Below are 19,105 nucleotides of genomic sequence, written 5' to 3'. Positions count from 1 at the left end.
CTGGTTATTGTAAAATGGTGGCTAACTTCAACATTGGTTTGGCAGTACATTTCTGAATCACACGCATTGAAACTGTCACAGGTAAAATGCCTTACGCACGTGTCATAACAAATTTTAATCATGATGAACTTATTCAACAAATTATGTTTGAGGGGTTGAGAAGAGCACATTTCCTATGATACAAATATAAAATACATAAGACATACATGTATAGCTGGTGCTTTAACCATAGTTGTCATGTGCATTTGGAAAAGAAGAATGGAAATAATGGAAATTCTTATAATTTGATGGGTTAATAGGCAAATCTCATAACCATACATTGTTGCTTATATAAAGAGGGGAAATATATGGAAATATGATTACTACTAAATGGGTAAAAGCAAAGGTGCCTGGGTGTATGCCAATTCCTCCCATCATATATTCATCACTTCTTTCTCCTGCAAGATATTAAATACAGTTTTGTGGGGGCCTAACTTTTGCTGCGCTTGAAGATGTACATGAAAATTATAATGGGCAGCAATACTTAACTCTGCCATGTTGAAGAATCTATGGTTTGACCGTTTTAATTCATTCATCGGTGTAGATTATGTTGAAATTAAATAAATGTAGATTATGTGCAGTGTATATTAAAAAGCCTGAGGGAATTTTATAATAAATATTGACATTGCTCATCGTTATTATTCCAATAATTAGTCCAATTCTACGTCATTGTGTGCATCAGAATTGAGAGCAAGACCCTGTCTTATAAAACATGATATTGGTATCAGTATCAAGTTTCCATCGCAGCTCCTAAAACCTGTGATTGATGCAGTTGCAGATCCAGGGGGCTCGGCCCCCCCCCCCTTGAGAAAAAAATTGTGTAAAATCACGTGATTTTTACCTATTTTGGGGGTTGGCCCCCCCCCCCCCCCCCCCCCCCCCCCCCCACTGAGCGACTTTTCGCCCGGCGCGATTTTTAAATTTTCGGGAGCAAAAACAAAATAAAAAAGTTGGGCCCCCTCCCCTAAGAAATCCTGGATCCTCGCCTGGATTGATGTCATCTTGCAATTGATTTGGGAACCTACGATTGAATTGGATCAATCGCAGCTCTTCATAAGACAGTGGCCCAGATGTATATTTTTCATTAATACTTTGCTTCAGTAACAGAAAAATAAAAGAATGTCAATATCATTAGAGAGAGAAAGAGTGTGAGAGAGAGAGAGGAAGAGAGAGAGAGAGGAGAGAGAGAGAGAGGAGGGGGGGGGGAGAATGTTTTAGTAGGCTTTATATGTATGAAGTTGTATTCCAAATCATTAGGCAAGTAATGATCGAATTACCCATGGTTGTTTTACAGCCAATGTAAAGAATTTAATCATCGTTGATGCATTTTCAAATTTTCGCAAAAACAAAAGTGCTCCTTACCCCCCCCCCCCCCCCCCCCCCCCCCGCTCATTCACCGTCTGGCTATTTCGCCGCTAATTTTTTCCCCACGAATTGCGCGCCCTCTTTGATCCCTGGAAGATCCTAACATTATGTCCCTAGCGGCCTGAAACGTAATATGCGTCATTTTGGTCATTTTTTCTCTGTATTCAAGTTTTGTTAGATATTTGTCACGTACTGTCACGTTTTCTTGCGTTCACCCCCGTTTTACTACGGCCGACTAATTTTCTCATCGGCACCGTGACTGCCTCGGCAATTTTGTTGACAGTTTAAAAAGTTGGCCCGGCATATTCACGGCCTGTCAAGTTTGTCCATTCCGCCCCCCCCCCCACGCTTTGTCTCACGTTCATCCCGTTTTGTCCACGTTGGCTTGAAACGTGATTGCCGTGGCCGTCGGGAACATAATGTAAATCTAGTATTAAAGCCCCACTGTCCTACTTGTAGCTACTTGCTCCCTCTAAATAGAAAACTTCCCCAATCGGTGCCTGTTGGTCCCCCATGATCCTCTTTTTCTTATGTTAGTTGAGAGCTGAGTTAACGAGATAGCCACCTGTCAGTGACCTTGCTGTGTGGTCTAATCCCTTCTGGCCCAGTTGTATTGACGGTCTTTAACAAAACAGAAGAAACACAAAATAACAACAATACATTTATATATTTTATTAAATTGAAGCAAAATGCTGTTGTAGTAATAATTATTTCTAGTCGGAAATCGCTAGACAAGATAGTGACTCTCTAATTGCGTTGAAGAGAGACATTATACTTCACCCTATTATCTTCAGCGCAGTTTCTTCATCTACATTGTATTAAAAGCATTTTTTTTTTGGAGTGGACTTAGCCTTTAAGCTTACTTAAGGCACAAAATATGATAATACAATCATGTATGTGAAATATGGCCTCTCATATTGAACGTATTATTATGTTTTGTGGCTTACCGTGCTCATATTAATTCTCCGATAATTCTAATAAAAATTGACTGGTTTATATGCGAATTATTAAACAGCCATATCGACTAGGATAGTGCGGGAGAGGGTGTAACGATCATCTTTTCTTGTCCTTTCCTCCCTCTACTTTTCGTCGCGAGCTCTCTTTATTTTTATCCTCCCCCTCTCTTTTTCACTATTCGATTGGGGGCCATACAGGGGCGGATCCACGTAGCGATTATTCCGGCTCGCCCCCCCCCCCCCCCCAGCCTCCCAAAACGATAAAAAATAGGATAATAACGTAAAGTTAACCTTTATAAAACAAAAAACAAAAGCCCCCCCCCCCGCTTATTCGCCGGCCGGCTGAGTCGGCAATAAATTTTGTATTAAGATTTGTCTACCCCCCCCCCCCACCCCTTGACGCCGTCTGGATCCTCTGCAGGCGCGGATCCACGGGGGGGGGCTGACGGGTCAACAAAAAAGATTTTTTTTTTTTAAATTCTCACGAATTAGGTGAGAGAAAAATAGTGGTCTCACCCCCCCCCCCCCCCCCCTCCCGCTTATTCACCGGCTGACTGAGTCGCAACTAATATTTTCTCACGGGTTGGCCCCCCCCCCCCTCTTCCCGCCGGCTGGATCCGCCACTGGGCCCATACCTATTTGTCCCCCACTGTAGCCATGGCACGATAGTGACCATGATCTATGTACCAGATGCTCACGCAGACCAAACGTCGAAAGAGCACACTCAGGACAAACATTTCATCGGATTATCGTGCAAAGTCCAATTCTAAGGAAAGATTTTCGAGAAAATATGGTGTGAAAATAAATACAATTTGGAACGACGTGGATGCCGACTCCTGCACGGACCACAAAACGGAACATACGCGTTTTCGGTTCTGTGTTCGACTAGACCTAATTTCGTATGCGGCGCACGAACTACATTGCTTTGTGCAGCATCGACCAGCAAACATAGATTGTTCTCCGTAACAATTGGCTTGTGACCCCCTGTAATCCACAAACCAGTCTATAGAACAGCAGAGCTTCCAGTAGTGAAGTTCTAAAACACCAGAGGCAATGGCTTTCAAGAATGGACATCTTTTGCTTACCATCATATTCATCTTCGGGACAACTTTTTCATCCTGTAATGGTGCAAATGTGTTGATCGTGGGTTTCTATATGGGAGGTAGTCAGTGGCGTACCTGGGGTACTCCGTCAGGGGGGGCAAGCGACCGAAACAAACAAAAAAGGCGATGCTAATTTTCACTTCTGGCGAGCGAGCGAGCGAGCAAAAAAAATCTTTAAGTAACGTTTGGTATTTAAACTGGTATTGTTGCAAGTTGGGGGTGGGAACATTCACTTGTTAGCAACGTTAATTTCATTTTTTTGCAAACTAGTGTAGCGAGCAAGAAAAAAATCACTTCTTTTTTAATAATTGCCACTTAAACTTGGTTCAATTGTCCCATGCAGGGCGCGGGAACAATATTGTGTATTAGGGTGATTGTTGCAGGTAGGGGGTGGGCACACTCGAGTTTAAGGCAATGTCAATCCCATTTTGGCGGGCAGGCAACCCCCTACATTTCTCTTTTTAATGATATTGTAGCAGGTTAGTGGTGGGCACATAATTCCACGAGCTAGCGAGCGTAGCGAGCGAAAAAAAAATCACTTTTCTTTTATAGGGAAAATATGGTACATAAAACTTGGGTTCATTGTTCCATGTCAGGGACGTGATTATTAAAAGCGGTGTTAATTCTATTTTGGCGAGCGAGCGTAGCGAGCGAGCAAAAAAAAATCACTTCTCTTTATAGGGAAAATATGGTATATAAACTTGGTTTAATTGTTCCATGTCAGGGACGTGATTATTAAAAGCGGTGTTATTTCTATTTTGGCGAGCGAGCGTAGCGAGCGAGCAAAATTTTTGTAATGATAATTGGTTCATAAATTTCAGATTTTTTTGTTGCAGGGCAGGGCTTACACAATCATGTCTAAGGTGATGTTAATTCCCTTTTGGCGAGCACGAGCACACCAAAACTTCTTTGAATAACGTTTCGTACATAATTATTAACTGGTTGTTACAGGTTGGGGCGGGCACGTTAGCGGTGTTAATTCCATTTTGGCAAGCGAGCATAGCGAGCAAGCAAAAAAATAAATTCTCTTTTAATAGAAATTAATAAATAAACTTGTTTTTATTGGTGCAGGTCAGGATGGACGCAATCGCGTTTAACGCGATTCAATTCCTTTTTGGCGAGAGGGCGAAAAAACTCTTCCATTTTTAATGATATTGTTGCAGGTCAAGGGTAGGCACAATTGTTTCCAAAGCAATGTCTATTCATTTTATTCGCGAGCGAGTGTAGCGAGCGAGAAAAATGAATTAGTCTCTTTTAGTAACATTTGGTACATATATTGTGTGTTATTGTTGCCATGAATGCAGGTCGGGGCCCGTCGGGGCAGGCACAATTGTATTCTAGGCAATACTAATCCTTTTCTCTTTTCAGGGGGACGAGGAAGTGAAAACATTTAATACAAAATAGGCTAGCAAGCAGTTCGCGCCAGCGAAGAGTTTCAAATTTGTTATATCACTTATATTTTCCTATTTTCATTTGTTTTAATTTTTCAGGGCCGTATGCTAAATATTTTTCTGATGGGGGAAGGGGGAAAGATGCGTTAAAAGTTTTCGAAGAATCTCAAAAGCAAAAGGAGTGAAGGGAGTTCGAGCGACCGAACTGGTCATGAGGGTACTTTTGCATTTTCAAAAGTAGAATTGAAGGATTTGGTATAGGCCTACACTACATTTTCAGGAAAAAAACTGTACGATTTCAAAATATCTGGGGTCAACTGCCCCCCCCCCCCAGGTGCTTACGGCCATGTTCTTTATTTCTTTTCCCCATTTTTATTCCTTTCCTTTTCTTTTCCCTTTTTCTTCCTTTCTCTTCTTCTTCCTTTTTTCTTTCCTTTTTTTCCTTTTTTCTCTTTCTTTCCTTTTTTCTTTCCTTTTCCTTTTTTCTTTTTCTCTCCTTTCCCTTTCTTTTCTTTTCTTTCCCCTTTTTCTTTTTTTCCCCTGGAGCCCGTCAGGGGGGGCACTCTGCCCCCCCTGCCCCCCCCATAGGTACGCCACTGGAGGTAGTCACATGATGGCGATGATTCCAATAGGAAGAAGTCTTGTCAGTCGGGGACACCAGGTAACATTTCTCATCAGTGATATCTACACTGGCAAGTACTCTAAACCAGAGTACACGGATTACTTCAAGTTCGAATATTACCACTGTCCGAATTTAGATCAGGACATTGCTAAGGTTAACGATGAAATGGGTGATCTCGCCCTCGAGGATAACCAGTATAGCCAATTGTCAGTACTGATATCGTGGTTTACCGACATCAGTCCTCGGGTTTGCGATGCCATTTTCAGCGACGTTGAGCTTATGAAACGCTTTGATGCGGTGGATGCCGTCGTCATTGATGTTTCGTGGCCATGTGGGATTTTCATCAAGTCGTTCCTTAGTAAGCAGAGAAATACCCCTATTCGTGGTATCGTAGTTTCTCCTAGTTCAACCAATCCGTACATTCAACAACTTGCTGGGTCACCCATCAATCCATCATATCAACCTTTTTCAGTCTCTGGACTTTCCGTTCCTATGTCCTTTCTGGAACGCGTCAGTAATGTGTTGGGTTACCTTTTTGGAAACAGTATTAGTTACTTTATGTTTTCTAGACCCTTTCACAGGATAGTAGACAAATACGACCTAGATCCAGGAATGAAAAACTCGATCCATGAGCACATTGATATCTACCTCATCAACACTGAATTCGCCGTCGAGTCTCCTTATTCTTTGACCCCAAATATCATTCCTGTAGGTGGTCTTACGGCACGACCAGCTGGACCTCTTGGAGAGGAGCTGGAGAGCTTCATGCAAAGCTCTGCAGAACATGGTGTTATTGTCTTCTCTCTTGGCTCGAACTTTTCTGTCATCACTAAAACAAGACCAGACGTCGTTCATCATTTCGTGGAAGCATTCGGCCGCTTACCTCATAAAGTGCTGTTTCATCTGCACGGTGATCCCCCTGAAAGACTCCCAGAAAACATCAAGATGTTGTCGTGGCTGCCTCTTAAAGATGTATTGGGTCATCCAATGACTCGCCTTTTCGTTTACCATGGTGGCAATAATGGTTTCTTGGAAGGAATCTACCATGGTGTTCCTATGGTCATCATGCCCTTAATCGGTGACCAGATAGACAACGCCGTCAAAGTTGAGACACTGGGCCTCGGCACGACATTGAACAAGAATCGCTTGAGCGCAGACATCATCCATCAAAAGCTGGCAGAAACTCTTCAGGATCCAGAATGCAGTAAGAGGGTGAAGCGTGCATCTGCCATCTTCAAAGACCGGCCAATGACAGCCCCTGATCGGGCAGCATTCTGGATTGAACATGTCGTTAAGCATGGCGGAAGCTACATGCGATCACCCGTCCATGATTTATCATTCGTCCAGTACCATTTGATAGATGTGATATTGCTGCTGATTTTTATTTTGACAACAATATTGTACCTTAGCTATAAGTTAATTAAATGCTGCATCTGTCGCTGTGTAAGTTCCTGTGAAAAGGAAAAAAATAAACGTGATTGAATAGTTATGTACACTGTTGGTCATAATGGTGGAATATTTATTTTTACCCCAGTTTAGGGAAGGATTTTAAAAATTATTTATTTCTAATAGATCTAGATAATGGCATACATTCTCACATTTTATTGAATATTAATTTGCGAGTGTTTGTTTTGCGTGACTGCTTAATCATATGTGTGCTACTATGCTAATCAGCTAAGGGGCCTACGTCCTTAAGTCATAATTGACAGTAATAAGGATTAATGCCTCACAAAAGAGCACTAATATATAGCTGATTGACACGATTTTTATCCTGGGGCCTCACAGTAACAAGGCCATTGCTTAGCCCCTGAATCATGACTGTACGCAGTGTTTGCTAGGGTACGCGGCCCCTTCCACAAATCCCCCAAAACGAAGAAAATGCAATAAATTATCAATAATTCATTGCATTTCCCCCCGGCCCCCAACAGGAAAAATTCCTCTGTAGGGCCATGCATTATGGTTCAAGGCATGGCCACAAAGAGGAATTTTTCCTGTTGGGGGCCGGGGGGAAATGCAATGAATTATTGATAATTTATTGCATTTTCTTCGTTTTGGGGGATTTGTGGAAGGGGCCGCGTACCCTAGCAAACACTGCGTACAGTCATGATTCAGGGGCTAAGCAATGGTCTCATTACTGTGAGGCCCCAGGCAAACAATCGTGTCGATCAGCTATATTAGTGCCCTTTTTTGAGGCATTAATCCTCATTACTGTCAATTATGATTTAAGGACGTAGGTTCCCTAGCTGATTAGCATAGGAGCACACATATGATTAAGCAGTCACGCAAAACAAACACTCGCAAATTAATATTCAATAAAATCTGAGAATGTATGCCATTATCTAGATCTATTAGAAATAAATAATTTTTTTAAATCCTTCCCTTAACTGGGGTAAAAATAATTATTCCACCATTATGACCAACAGTGTATATGTAATTCAGGATCACCCATGAAAACAAATTGGAAGAAGCGCCACCTGTTCATTCTTAGAGAACCTGCTGTCTCCGACTATCCAAGGGCATCCATAGACCATGATAGGGGAGGGGGGAGGGGTGTCACGCATCATCACTGTGCTAATCCATATCAAGTGTAATGCTTGCATTTCCATAATTTCATTAAACGAATTCGTTTTCACTGGCTAGCTGTCTGCCCTAACATCAAAGAAGACGAAAGATTTCATGAATGGCTGATCGTCAACGAAACGGAGTTTGTTGTTTGTTGCTACAGCAGGCAACCAGTGAAAACGAATTTGTTAATAACATTACGGAAATGCAAGCATTACTTTAAACAATCAGAAGTTTGTTATTTCTGGCTCATTTTTAATAGTTGAGGTGTCATATAAAAGGGCGGAAAATAAACTTTTTGGAAATGTGATTTTTCTCTTTGAAATTCAGATACCGCCCGCCAAATGATTTTTTTTTGTTACCCTTTCTTCAAATTGTTTTTTCATCACTCAAGCGTGAAATATGCATTATATGAGTTGCATCGAACGAAAGATGAGGAATTAAGCTTTACAAATATGTGTCATTTATTAATTAGAATTGTGATTAAGTTATGATAAAACATCGATAATTCTCGGTTTCGTTTTTTCTGGGACGCACTGTATAATCGAAATGTTGTTTAGTATAGATATTGAACCAAAAATGATAGTTAAATGCCTTCTGAGATAAAGACAAAATAATGGTATACACTGTGGATTCGCCCTTCGCCCCGATAACACTAATACATAAATAAATGGTTTGCTTTATTGCAAATCATCTCGCAACCCGAAGGCTGAATTGTGTGACTTTTTTTAGAATTTGATAAAAACATTAAAATACAATAAATACATGTGAAATCAAACATTACGTGATATAAATTTGAGAATTCGATTAAGCACATAGTAAAGACATTGATAAAAACATTAAAATACAATAAATACATGTGAAATCAAACATTAAGTGATATAAATGTGAAAATTCGTTTAAGCACATAGTAAAAAAAAAAAAAAAATATAAAGATATATATAAATATGTAAATGCAATAATATTCACTCTCCGATAAATCAGACTATCACTTAATAGTGAATGCAATCACTATAGTCGATTCGACAATTTATGGTTGTTATTTTTCCCCCTTAAAGCCAATTTTCTAGCCCTTTCGTTTTGAGGGAAGTTCTAAAAGATATCTTTAAAATGCCGTTGGAAATTTAACCTTTTCATTTTCAGCCTGCAAATGGGACATAGTAGCTTAACCAAACGCAAAAGAAGTAAGATAAATAGAAAATAGGAAATGTCTTGATGAAGGCAAACCCTTGAATTCTCGCCGGACCTCGATCGCGACATGTTACTACAATGTGTGTGTGTGCTTGGTTATTAAAGTCACCACTCTCGGTATTCAAACTCTCTTTGCTATATGTGTTGAATACAGTCATGCACGCATTCTCAATGACTATGCATATTATTTTGAGGTCAAAGTCTGTGTACATGTAGGGCTCTATCGTCTATGACAATGAAATTGTGATAAATGTGTGTTAGCGGCTTATTATGGCAGCTCAGCTACAGCCGGGGTTATAATATGGTACTCTAAATCAAGCGCAGTATATCACGTATATTCATAATTATATAGCGGCGCTGTATTTGGACCTGTTATTGTTATCATTATTAAACCACGCGCGTGCTCTATAGAGGTGAGTGAAGAATATCATCAACATGGAGAGATTGGTATTACTTGTCGGGTTGGTGCACGTTCTGCTCGTGAGCACCATGGAAGTGAACTGTGCGAATATTCTATTTTCAGGATTATTCGGTGAAGGAAGCCATTTCCTTTCCCAGGTTCCCATTGCCCGGAGTTTAGCGCAAAAAGGCCACAACATCACCTTGTTCATCAGCGAAGAGTTCTCGCACAGGGCAGAAAATCCAGCGTATGCGGGCTTTCATTTTGAGACATTTTCTATACCTGGTCATCCGGGGCTCATTCGGAGAACGACGGAAAATACTGCTCGGGTTGCCTTCGGTAAAACTACAAGCGTAATCCAGAATTTGGAATTGCTACCAGACAACCTTTTTATGACCAAAGAAGCTTGTAGAGCAGTTTTATCCGATACTTCATTGATGGACAGACTGAAAGAAATCGATATGATTGTGTTTGACGTAACATGGCCCTGTGGTATCTACATGAAGTCATATTTACTGCGGCATATGAACGCATCAAGTATTCGGGTTGCAGTGACGTCACCTATGTCACCACTTCAGTACGTGCACGAGATAGCTGGATCCCCGTTCAATCCTTCCTACCAACCGACCTTAGCGGTAGGGTTTTCTGCATCAATGTCGTTTGGTCAAAGATTGGGAAACGCCATCAACTGGGCATTAATTCACTTTCTGGGAAAGCATTACGTCTTTGATTGTTTCAGCGACTTCAAGGAGGAATTCGACCTGGATTCTGATTTAGCCATGTCCAGTTCTTTTTATTACAAGTATATCGATCTCTATCTCATGAACATAGACTTTGCGGTGGAGTTTCCTTTTCCGCTGATGCCGAATATCATTGCTGTTGGTGGGCTGACGTCGGGACCAGCGAAACCTCTAAGCGAAGACCTGGAAAAGTTCATGCAAAGTTCTGGGGAAGATGGCGTCGTCCTGTTCTCACTCGGAACTTCCGTGTCCACTTTCGCATCTACAAGATCGGACTTGATGGAAATGTTTTTCGATGCATTCAGTCGAATCCCTCAGAAGGTCATTATGCAGCTGAAGGGACCTCATGATTACAAGGTTCCGCCGAATGTCAAGACGTTGCCATGGATACCGCAGAATGACCTTCTGGGTCATTCCAAGACGAGAGTCTTCATGTACCAAGGTGGAAATAATGGTTTCCAGGAAGCTCTCTACCACGGTGTCCCTCTGGTGGTCATACCCTTCCAGTCCGACCAACCCGATGTAGCGGCAAGAGTTGTGTCTCGCGGGCTTGGGGTCAAGCTAAACAAGAAACTGCTTAGTGCTGATCTGATCCATCAAAAACTCTCTGAAGTTATCCAGAATTCATCGTACAGCACCACGGCCAAACGCCTGTCCGCCATCTTTAGAGATCGACCAATGAGACCAGCGGATCGAGCTGCATTCTGGATTGAACACGTACTCAAACATGGCGGAGAATACATGCAATCTCCGGCTCATGAACTGTCTTTCATTCAATATCACTTAATAGACGTTGTACTTTTCATTATAGCTATCATTGTAGTCATATTTTACCTCCTCTATAGAATATGCAAATGTTGCAAGAGTTGCTGTTTTAATAAATCAAAAGTTGCCAAGAGCAAGGTACATTGATGTACCTGTCATCTGTAATTTAATTGCATGGCCAATGAATAAAAGGTACATGCCATGTTCATAATAATTACAAGCAAAATTACTGAGCTTTATTGTAACACCAAAAACTTAATTTTTTGGATGGGGTTCGTTTGTTTCTAATCAAAACTTATCGAGTAGCATTCAAGTTCTGTCAATTTATTCTAATAAATTTCTTATGTGTAGTTTGGTAAAGATGTTATGTATTTTGATTGAGAAAACAAAGATTTAGAAGTCTTAAATTCATATAATGTCTCACAGTCTGAAGGGAATCGAGGAATTCGATTGACTTTAACAGTCTTCAACTACACTTTGTTTTACTAATTTTCCATCAATCCTCACGCAAAATTCTAAATTAGCAGTGTTGAACATTCAAAACATTGGCAGGAAATCTGTTGTATATTATGACCTGCTATTAATTTAAATGAGAATGTAATACCCTATTGTACATTCCATATCATTATTTCATGTTTGGATTACGTAAGACGTCATTGTAATGTTTGCACATTTCAAAAGGTGGTGGACAATGCCTTAAACTAGATTTTTTTTCTCGAAAGTCTGTGTGATCGTGATTTTTAAATAAATAATAATTCGCAGACTTACTTCATTGGAGCTTCATAGTTAATACTGCAGATTTCTTATGTATTTCATGCGATGTTATAATGTTTCATCCCTGGGTATTTGACATAATTGTAAAATGATGTTAGTAATTGAATACAGTCAGTGATTGGTCAGTGAAAGGTTATACAACCTGAAATATCAAATGATTTCTACTTCATGAGAGCCGTTATTATTTATCCTACGTTAGTCTATTTTGTGAATTCAAAAATAAAATTATTAGATGAAGGACAAGGAACGATGAATGCTAGAGAGACTAAGAAAGAGAATATATTCATAGATTAAAAAGAGAGATAGAAAATAGAGAGAGAGAGAGAGGGGGGGGGGAGTTATGGGATTAGAGTAATGCTAATAAGAAGAAAGACGGATAAAGAGCGCGAATGAAAGAGATCCATTGTTGTAGAGTGAGAGAAAAAGAGAGGGATTAGAGATAGGAAGATAAAGGGAAAAAGAGAAAAAAACTTATATAGAAAGAGAGATAAAGACATTGTTATAAAGATAGAGATGAGACGAGACGAGATGGACAGAGAGAGAGAGAGAGAGAGGACAGACAGAAATAAAGACATAATCTTAATTAAAATATCGATAAAGAAAGAAATGAAGAGAGAGGGGGTATTGAAATATGACGTTAAACCTATTAATTATACATGGTTCGAGAAAGAAAGAGGAGAGAGACAGAGAAAGAGAGATATCGAATAGAACAATGATGAATCCTCTATAAGACTTACATAATAAACATCTGTCATTCAGACGATTACCACTCGCCCTAAGAAAAAAAAAATCGAAGGTGGTGATGCTCATGAAAACATTGTTTTTGTTAATAAAGTGTGATTAGTACATTACTATGGTGGATCCAGTTTTTTTCAACGGGACATGGGAGGCGCGGTAATTTCAAAATTCATATCAACTATACACTTGGGAAAGCGGAGAGCTACCCCCCCCCCCACCCACTCAGGGTACGCGTATGCATGTTCCCTCCCTTTTGAGAGCACCCCCCCCCCCCCCTTAAGTCCGTTGTGTAAAGTCAATGCGGGCCGATGTCCCTCCGTTCTCGGAGTGTGGGGGGGGGGGGGGCTATTCTCAATCCCTCATTAGACTTGAATTGAAATTATGGACAAATTAATGTTTTATTATATCATTTTGTTATCATATTAAAATTATTATTAATATTACTTTATTCTGAAATCGAACAGATTCCTTCGTTTCCCATTCCCTTTGTTATCTCGTTTCATTTTCTTCTCTGTTCTTTTTCTTTCTTCCTTTCTTTCTCTCCCTTTCCTTTTAACCACTGGATCCGCCTATACTATATAAATGTATCATTTTGTAGGCATACAATGAAAAACGTACGAACATGACGATATATAGAAGGAATTGAGGCATTCGTATATCGATGGTGAACTGCTGACGTAAACGACTGAGATCACTTATTCGAAGAAGAAAAGAACAGTTCATTTAATTCCCAGTGACATAACGAGCTCACCATATTTATGATAATGCGGGGTATTAAAGCTTATAATGTATAGCGTGTTTCTTTTTAGTCAACTGCCTTGACTGTTTCCATGTGAGCTGAGAGAATGAAACATCGTCATACAGGGGCGGCGATCCCGGGAACGGAAGGGGGACGGGGGGCACGTCCCCCTCGATTTTTTTTTCCGTCTACCTCCGGAAAATTTGAAAAAGTTCACCCTAAAATGTAAAGCAAATACTGACTAAAGACTGCAACACACTTTTAGGCTTTGGAGGGCCCAACAGTGCAACGTTTAGACTAATACATATGAACAAATCTTCTCGCTCGGTCGCTACGCTCCCTCGCATGATATCCTTCCCGTCACCTTCGCACCTTAAATATGTTAAGTATAGGCTAAGATATGACCATCCGAATAAATAGATTTCAATAGGAAATCACTGTTATTTTGCTCTGGTTTATAACATTACTACCAAGTGCGTATACAGGATATTTTAAGGGGAGTGCCAATTCATTTGAAAATGAAATTCAAATTGAGAAATTCTAAAAATAGATTTGTAAGATGTCACAGTTTCGGTACTATATAGATGATTGACGATTACAAAATATATACAAATGGACAGAATCTGGACTGGTTTCGTAATTAACAAAAAAGGATACATGCTGGATAAAAGTCACGAATATCTTCCATCATCGCTCCAGTGATCTCTAGGCAGCGGGCGCCAAGCGCTCCGAACTTTTATAGTGGCTCTTCCAATAAACCAGGAGAATGCACATTTAAATGGAGTATTCTATTATAGGGCGCAGAGTCATACGCCCACGCCAACACTCATGCATTCACCCAAAAAGGCATGCGTAGCGTCTTATCAAAGAATTACCAGCACTGATGGTAACTCCTTGTTCCTACATTGTATGTTATAATTTTGGCTGCACCAAAAGAGAGATAAATGTCTTGATCTATTTTGTTTGCGATTTCTAAGCTTTTGCGAATTCTAAGCTCTTTCTCTGAGAGCATCATGCGTATCGTGATTTTATTCGTTGATGTCATGTTAAGTCTGTACGAGTAAAGAAGATAAGTGGAAAGCCGGGAACGCAATAAAAAGAACAGAACAGATTGGTGCTTGTATACCGACTGTCACAGATTTAAACCAAAAAGCTTCCACCGAGGACGCATAAATGGTAAGTACCAACTACTTTTCTATTAGTTTTCTGACGAAAACAAAATCCTCCTAACCATTTGCGTATACCATTTGTACAATGTATCAGTATAATATTGCATTAGCGATGCATGTTTTCATATAATAGCCCATCGAACCCTTTTTTTCATGGTGTTGCTTGGGGATTTTTTTTTATTATCACACGCACAAAAAAAATAATGATGAACGATAAAAAAATAAGTCACATGAGAATTTTAAAAAGGAAGGTAGTATCGAATGTTTCTTTGGTGTAAACTCATCTACGCAACAGGAAAATTATTATTTTGATTAAAATTTAGTTTAATAAATATACGTGAATATTAGTTTATTAAAATATTAGTATAATTTTATACTGACGGATTTGTGCTTGTGTGAGGACAAAGGAATGTGTGACGATTAAGGAAAGGAAAGATAACATCGAATTCATTGTGGGTATATATTCCCATTATATGACAAGTGAGCAACATGAAGATATTGGTTGACAGTGATATGATATACTGACACTTCTCGCTCGATGATGAAAAATATACTGGTATCCATATCAATTTCAAAAAGCTTCTTATACCATGAAGAGTGTAACTATATACGATGTTGCAAAAACGCAGTGGTTTGTTGTACATGTATCTTTACAAGGATATATGATTCAAGTCAGGGATGACTGGAATATATACAAAAGGTCGAGTGCAACCAGATGGGAATAGCAATGCTGTAATGTTTATTTCGGTCATCCTATGTGAAATGGAACGACTGAAACTGTTGGATTCTCTTTCTCTGGTTATTAATTTTTTTAACAGACTGCATTCATTTAGGTCTAGCCTACACACTGCTCTTACCGTGATATCTTTTCTCATAGGCAGCGTTAATGTCAATGAGTTGAACAGGCTTACTGATCAAACACCATAGTTGAGAAGCTTTTGAAGCAGATAATAATACATGTTTCCTGGTAAAACGAAAGGATGATTGCTATCATTTTAACTTTTAAAAATGCGAAGACTCGAGCATCTATTAATAGCATTGTTTTGTTCTATCTTACAGTTTTATCGTCAAATTGTGTCCAATGTGACCGGAGTTATCTCATCGGATCTCATTTGTAACTACAGAACTACTGTTCGGCCTCAAACTCTAAAATCAAAATAGAGTCATGTGGTGTTCCATGTTCTTCCACCTCTTAGTATTTTGGGCGGGAAGAGTGGAGTCCGCCAAGATTCTTATGTCCGGGGTCCTGGGAGAGGGGAGCCACTTCACAGCATTGGTTCCAATCGGAAGAAGTTTAGTGCAACAGGGACACAGTGTCACCTTTCTAATCAGTGAGGAATACTCGTATCGGGCAAGGGATCCTGAGCTTTCCAGGCTCTTCGAATTCGAAATATTTCATTACAACGACGAAACATTGAATGCGAATGAGTTCTTTCGCGGTTTTGCACAGATAGGAGTGGAAGGGAGCAATGGATTCATTCAATTGCTGCAGACCTACAGCATAGGGAGAAGAGTTCAGGTTGATATGTGTGAATCAGTCCTGGAAGACAAGGCAATGATGAGCAGACTAGCAACCATGGACGCCATAGTCTTCGAGCTACCATGGCCATGCAGCATATTCATCAAATCCTACATCGAAAGACACCTGAATGCTGCTGATGTCCGCATGGTTCTTTCTTCGGCGACGGCACCTGTGTCTACAATGTTCTTGATGGCTGGATCACCGTTCAACCCTGCCTATCAGCCTGCAAGTTACACCAGTTACTCTTCATCCATGACGTTCTTTCAGAGGATGATCAACAGCGCGTATTCGCTTGTCCTCACTTCCATCATGGAGTTTATCATGAGGAACGCTTATAAACAGACGGTTGAAAAATTCGACCTGCATCCAAATATGGCCTCTTTATCCGGTTCGCACGAGTACATTGACCTCTTCCTGACCAATTGCGATTTTGCCACAGAGTTTCCGTTCCCTCTGATGCCCAATGTTATCGCTGTAGGTGGCCTCACAGCCCGGGCAGCCATGCCTCTTGAACCAGAGCTGGAAGACTTCATGCAGAGTTCTGGTGATCATGGTGTGGTCGTGTTCTCAATGGGATCCTACTTCGCGTCCTTCACCACTCACAGACAGGATCTCATGAAGATGATCCTTGAAGCCCTTTCCCGAATGCCGCAGAAGGTTGTTATGCAGATCAAAGACCCAACATTGTACAGTCTTCCAGAAAATGTGAAAGCAATGCCCTGGATTTCTCAAAACGACCTCCTAGGGCATCCTAAGACAAAGGCCTTTTTGTTTCACGCTGGTAACAATGGATACCTTGAGGCTCTCTACCATGGTGTGCCTATGGTCGTCATCCCCATATTCGGAGACCATATTGACGTCACAGTAAGAATTTTATCACGTGGTCTTGGTTTAATGATAAGCAAAGATAACATAAGTGCCGATTACTTGCAGCATCAGCTTCAGGAGGTCCTCGCGAATTCTTCGTACGACGCCACGGCCAAACGCCTGTCCGCCATCTTTAGAGATCGACCATTGGGACCAGCTGACCGAGCTGCATTCTGGATTCAACATGTGATTAAACATGGCGGAAATTACATGCGATCTCCGGCTCATGACCTGTCTTTCATCCAGTATCATTTGATTGATATTGGGTTATTTATGTTGTTGATGACGTGTTTGGCATTCTACGTCCCCTTTTTGTTTCTTGGAAGGTGTTTCAGTCATACGAGTGAAAGCCAATCGAAATGTAAATCTGATTAACAACAATCTGAGGTGATAAACAATCTATCGAATTGTTGGAAGATAATTGTATTGCACTTCATAGGTAATGGAGTAACGAATAAACCTTTTTTTCTTAAAAGAATGGGCATAACGGTCACCGGATCACCTGACTCGAAAAATAACATTATCAGTGTTAACATACACGGCGACAAAAATAAGAAGAAAAAAAATTATACTGTAGATTATTGTTTTATCGTGAAATGAAATGGAAGAACAAAAGTGCATATAGAATCGATTCTTCGCTTCATGGTTTTTGTCCTATGGGGAGCCATGAGTACACCTACCGACCTTTATTCTCTCATTTTCCTTTCAAAATTTATTCAATGTTTCGTTCTTTTTAATACACGGTGGCCCAATATAACGGACTAGGATACTTCCATTAATATGGGCTCGAAATCACTTGTAAAGGCGGAAAGAGATTTCCTTTTTAACATGAAAAAATGATAACAAGATTGGCAAATTTGGTCGAGGGTTTTTTTGCTTAGGGAGAATTATTGTGATGCAAGATAGGAGTTCAAATTTGTCTAATTCATCCAATGAAACTGCGTTTTAAACGATTCGTACAATTTTCATCTCCGTGTTTAATAGGTCATTAAAAACGTCTGAAAAAATATGTGTGGATTATTATGTTCGAGTACAATCTTAAGGCCCGGTCACACAGCCCTCCACGGGCGTATCGCGGCCGAATCACGGCCAAAAATTTCTGCCCGTGAAGCAGACGCTGTTGGACGCTTTGAGGTCGCGATAAAGACGCGATACAGCCGTACTTTACCCGTCGTTACACGCGGTAAGAAATTCACACGCGGTTGGCCGCGCGAAAAAGTTTTGGGCTGCCCAAAAATTTAGACCGCGGGTAATCGCGGGCGGTACACGTGGTACACACGAGGTAAAGACGCGGTACAGACGCGGAACGAACGTGCTAGGACGTGCTACGGCCGCGGTTAAGACGTGGTTACACGCGGAATTGGACGCGAAATTTTAGCGGGTAATCGCGGGTGGAGCACGGTCATAGCACGTTTGTTCCGCGTCTGTACCGCGTTGTTATCACGTGCATTAGCGTGTGTACCGCGTGTAAGCGTGGTAGGCCGCGGTACCGCCGCGCTTCACCCGCGATAAGGACGCGGAACAGTCGCCGGCGTCTGTTCCGCGGGCATACCACGGGTAAACCGCGGGTAAGCCAATTTTGCACATTTTTCCACCACGGGCAACCGCGGGCAAAAAAAAATCGCGAAATTTTACCCGCGATACAGACGCGAAAGGCTGTGTGACCGGGCCTTTACGTTAATTACAGATTGCCCAAGAGCCCACTTTCTGGCAGGCATAATACAATTTCTGCAAGGAGCCGTTTTGATGTCTTCGACATAGTTCACAAAAAAAGCGTCAAGAAAAATGAGCATTCAAACACTTTTGGGGCAAGTTTGGTATCATGTCTTTTTCTTTTTAAGAAATTCCTTATTTACTGGTACCAAGGAAATCTACCTCCCATTATTGAAAGTATGCTAGTCCGTTTGATTTCGGCCACCCTGTATTGATGTGTGCGTGTACGCGTGTGTGTTTGTGTGTGTGTGTGTTTGTGTGTATTTTGGACAAAGGTGTGAATTGATACTTGATTTCTGATGTATTGCTCTATAGCATTTAACATAGTATCTTATTGCTTGATGAAGGATATAAATCAAATATACCATGCACTCTTTTCGAGGCACCTGTGACATTTTGGATCTTTGGTGACTGGTCCCTCAGAAGTCAGAAACAAGTGCTAAGCCAGA

At 40.7% G+C, this 19,105-nt stretch overlaps 3 protein-coding genes across 3 annotated transcripts; all 3 read left to right on the top strand.

The window, feature by feature from the left end:
• The first annotated feature begins 2,962 nt into the window (after nucleotides 1–2,962).
• LOC115920758 (UDP-glucuronosyltransferase 1-7C-like) lies at nucleotides 2,963–8,163 on the top strand. Its single transcript, XM_030977345.1, has 3 exons — nucleotides 2,963–3,522; nucleotides 5,457–6,965; nucleotides 7,900–8,163. Exons 1-2 carry the CDS (start codon nucleotides 3,414–3,416, stop codon nucleotides 6,956–6,958), a joined length of 1,611 nt encoding a protein of 536 aa, XP_030833205.1. The 5' UTR covers nucleotides 2,963–3,413; the 3' UTR covers nucleotides 6,959–6,965; nucleotides 7,900–8,163.
• Nucleotides 8,164–8,965: 802 nt separating this feature from the next.
• On the top strand, nucleotides 8,966–12,063 carry LOC582456 (UDP-glucuronosyltransferase 2C1-like). The gene has a single exon (XM_003730342.3). The coding sequence runs from the start codon at nucleotides 9,665–9,667 to the stop codon at nucleotides 11,279–11,281; it is 1,617 nt and encodes a 538-aa protein (XP_003730390.2). The 5' UTR covers nucleotides 8,966–9,664; the 3' UTR covers nucleotides 11,282–12,063.
• Nucleotides 12,064–14,318: 2,255 nt separating this feature from the next.
• LOC582390 (UDP-glucuronosyltransferase 1-6-like) lies at nucleotides 14,319–17,952 on the top strand. The gene is made up of 2 exons (XM_030976782.1): nucleotides 14,319–14,561; nucleotides 15,614–17,952. The coding sequence occupies exon 2, from the start codon at nucleotides 15,720–15,722 to the stop codon at nucleotides 17,316–17,318; it is 1,599 nt and encodes a 532-aa protein (XP_030832642.1). The 5' UTR covers nucleotides 14,319–14,561; nucleotides 15,614–15,719; the 3' UTR covers nucleotides 17,319–17,952.
• The last annotated feature ends 1,153 nt before the right edge of the window (nucleotides 17,953–19,105 follow it).

Source organism: Strongylocentrotus purpuratus, unplaced genomic scaffold (genome assembly GCF_000002235.5).
Source record: "Strongylocentrotus purpuratus isolate Spur 01 unplaced genomic scaffold, Spur_5.0 spur5_scaffold_9, whole genome shotgun sequence".
Classification (NCBI taxonomy): Eukaryota; Metazoa; Echinodermata; class Echinoidea; order Camarodonta; family Strongylocentrotidae; genus Strongylocentrotus; species Strongylocentrotus purpuratus.
Note: the sequence above shows the minus strand (reverse complement) of the source record. Positions and strands in the feature narration are given on the sequence as shown.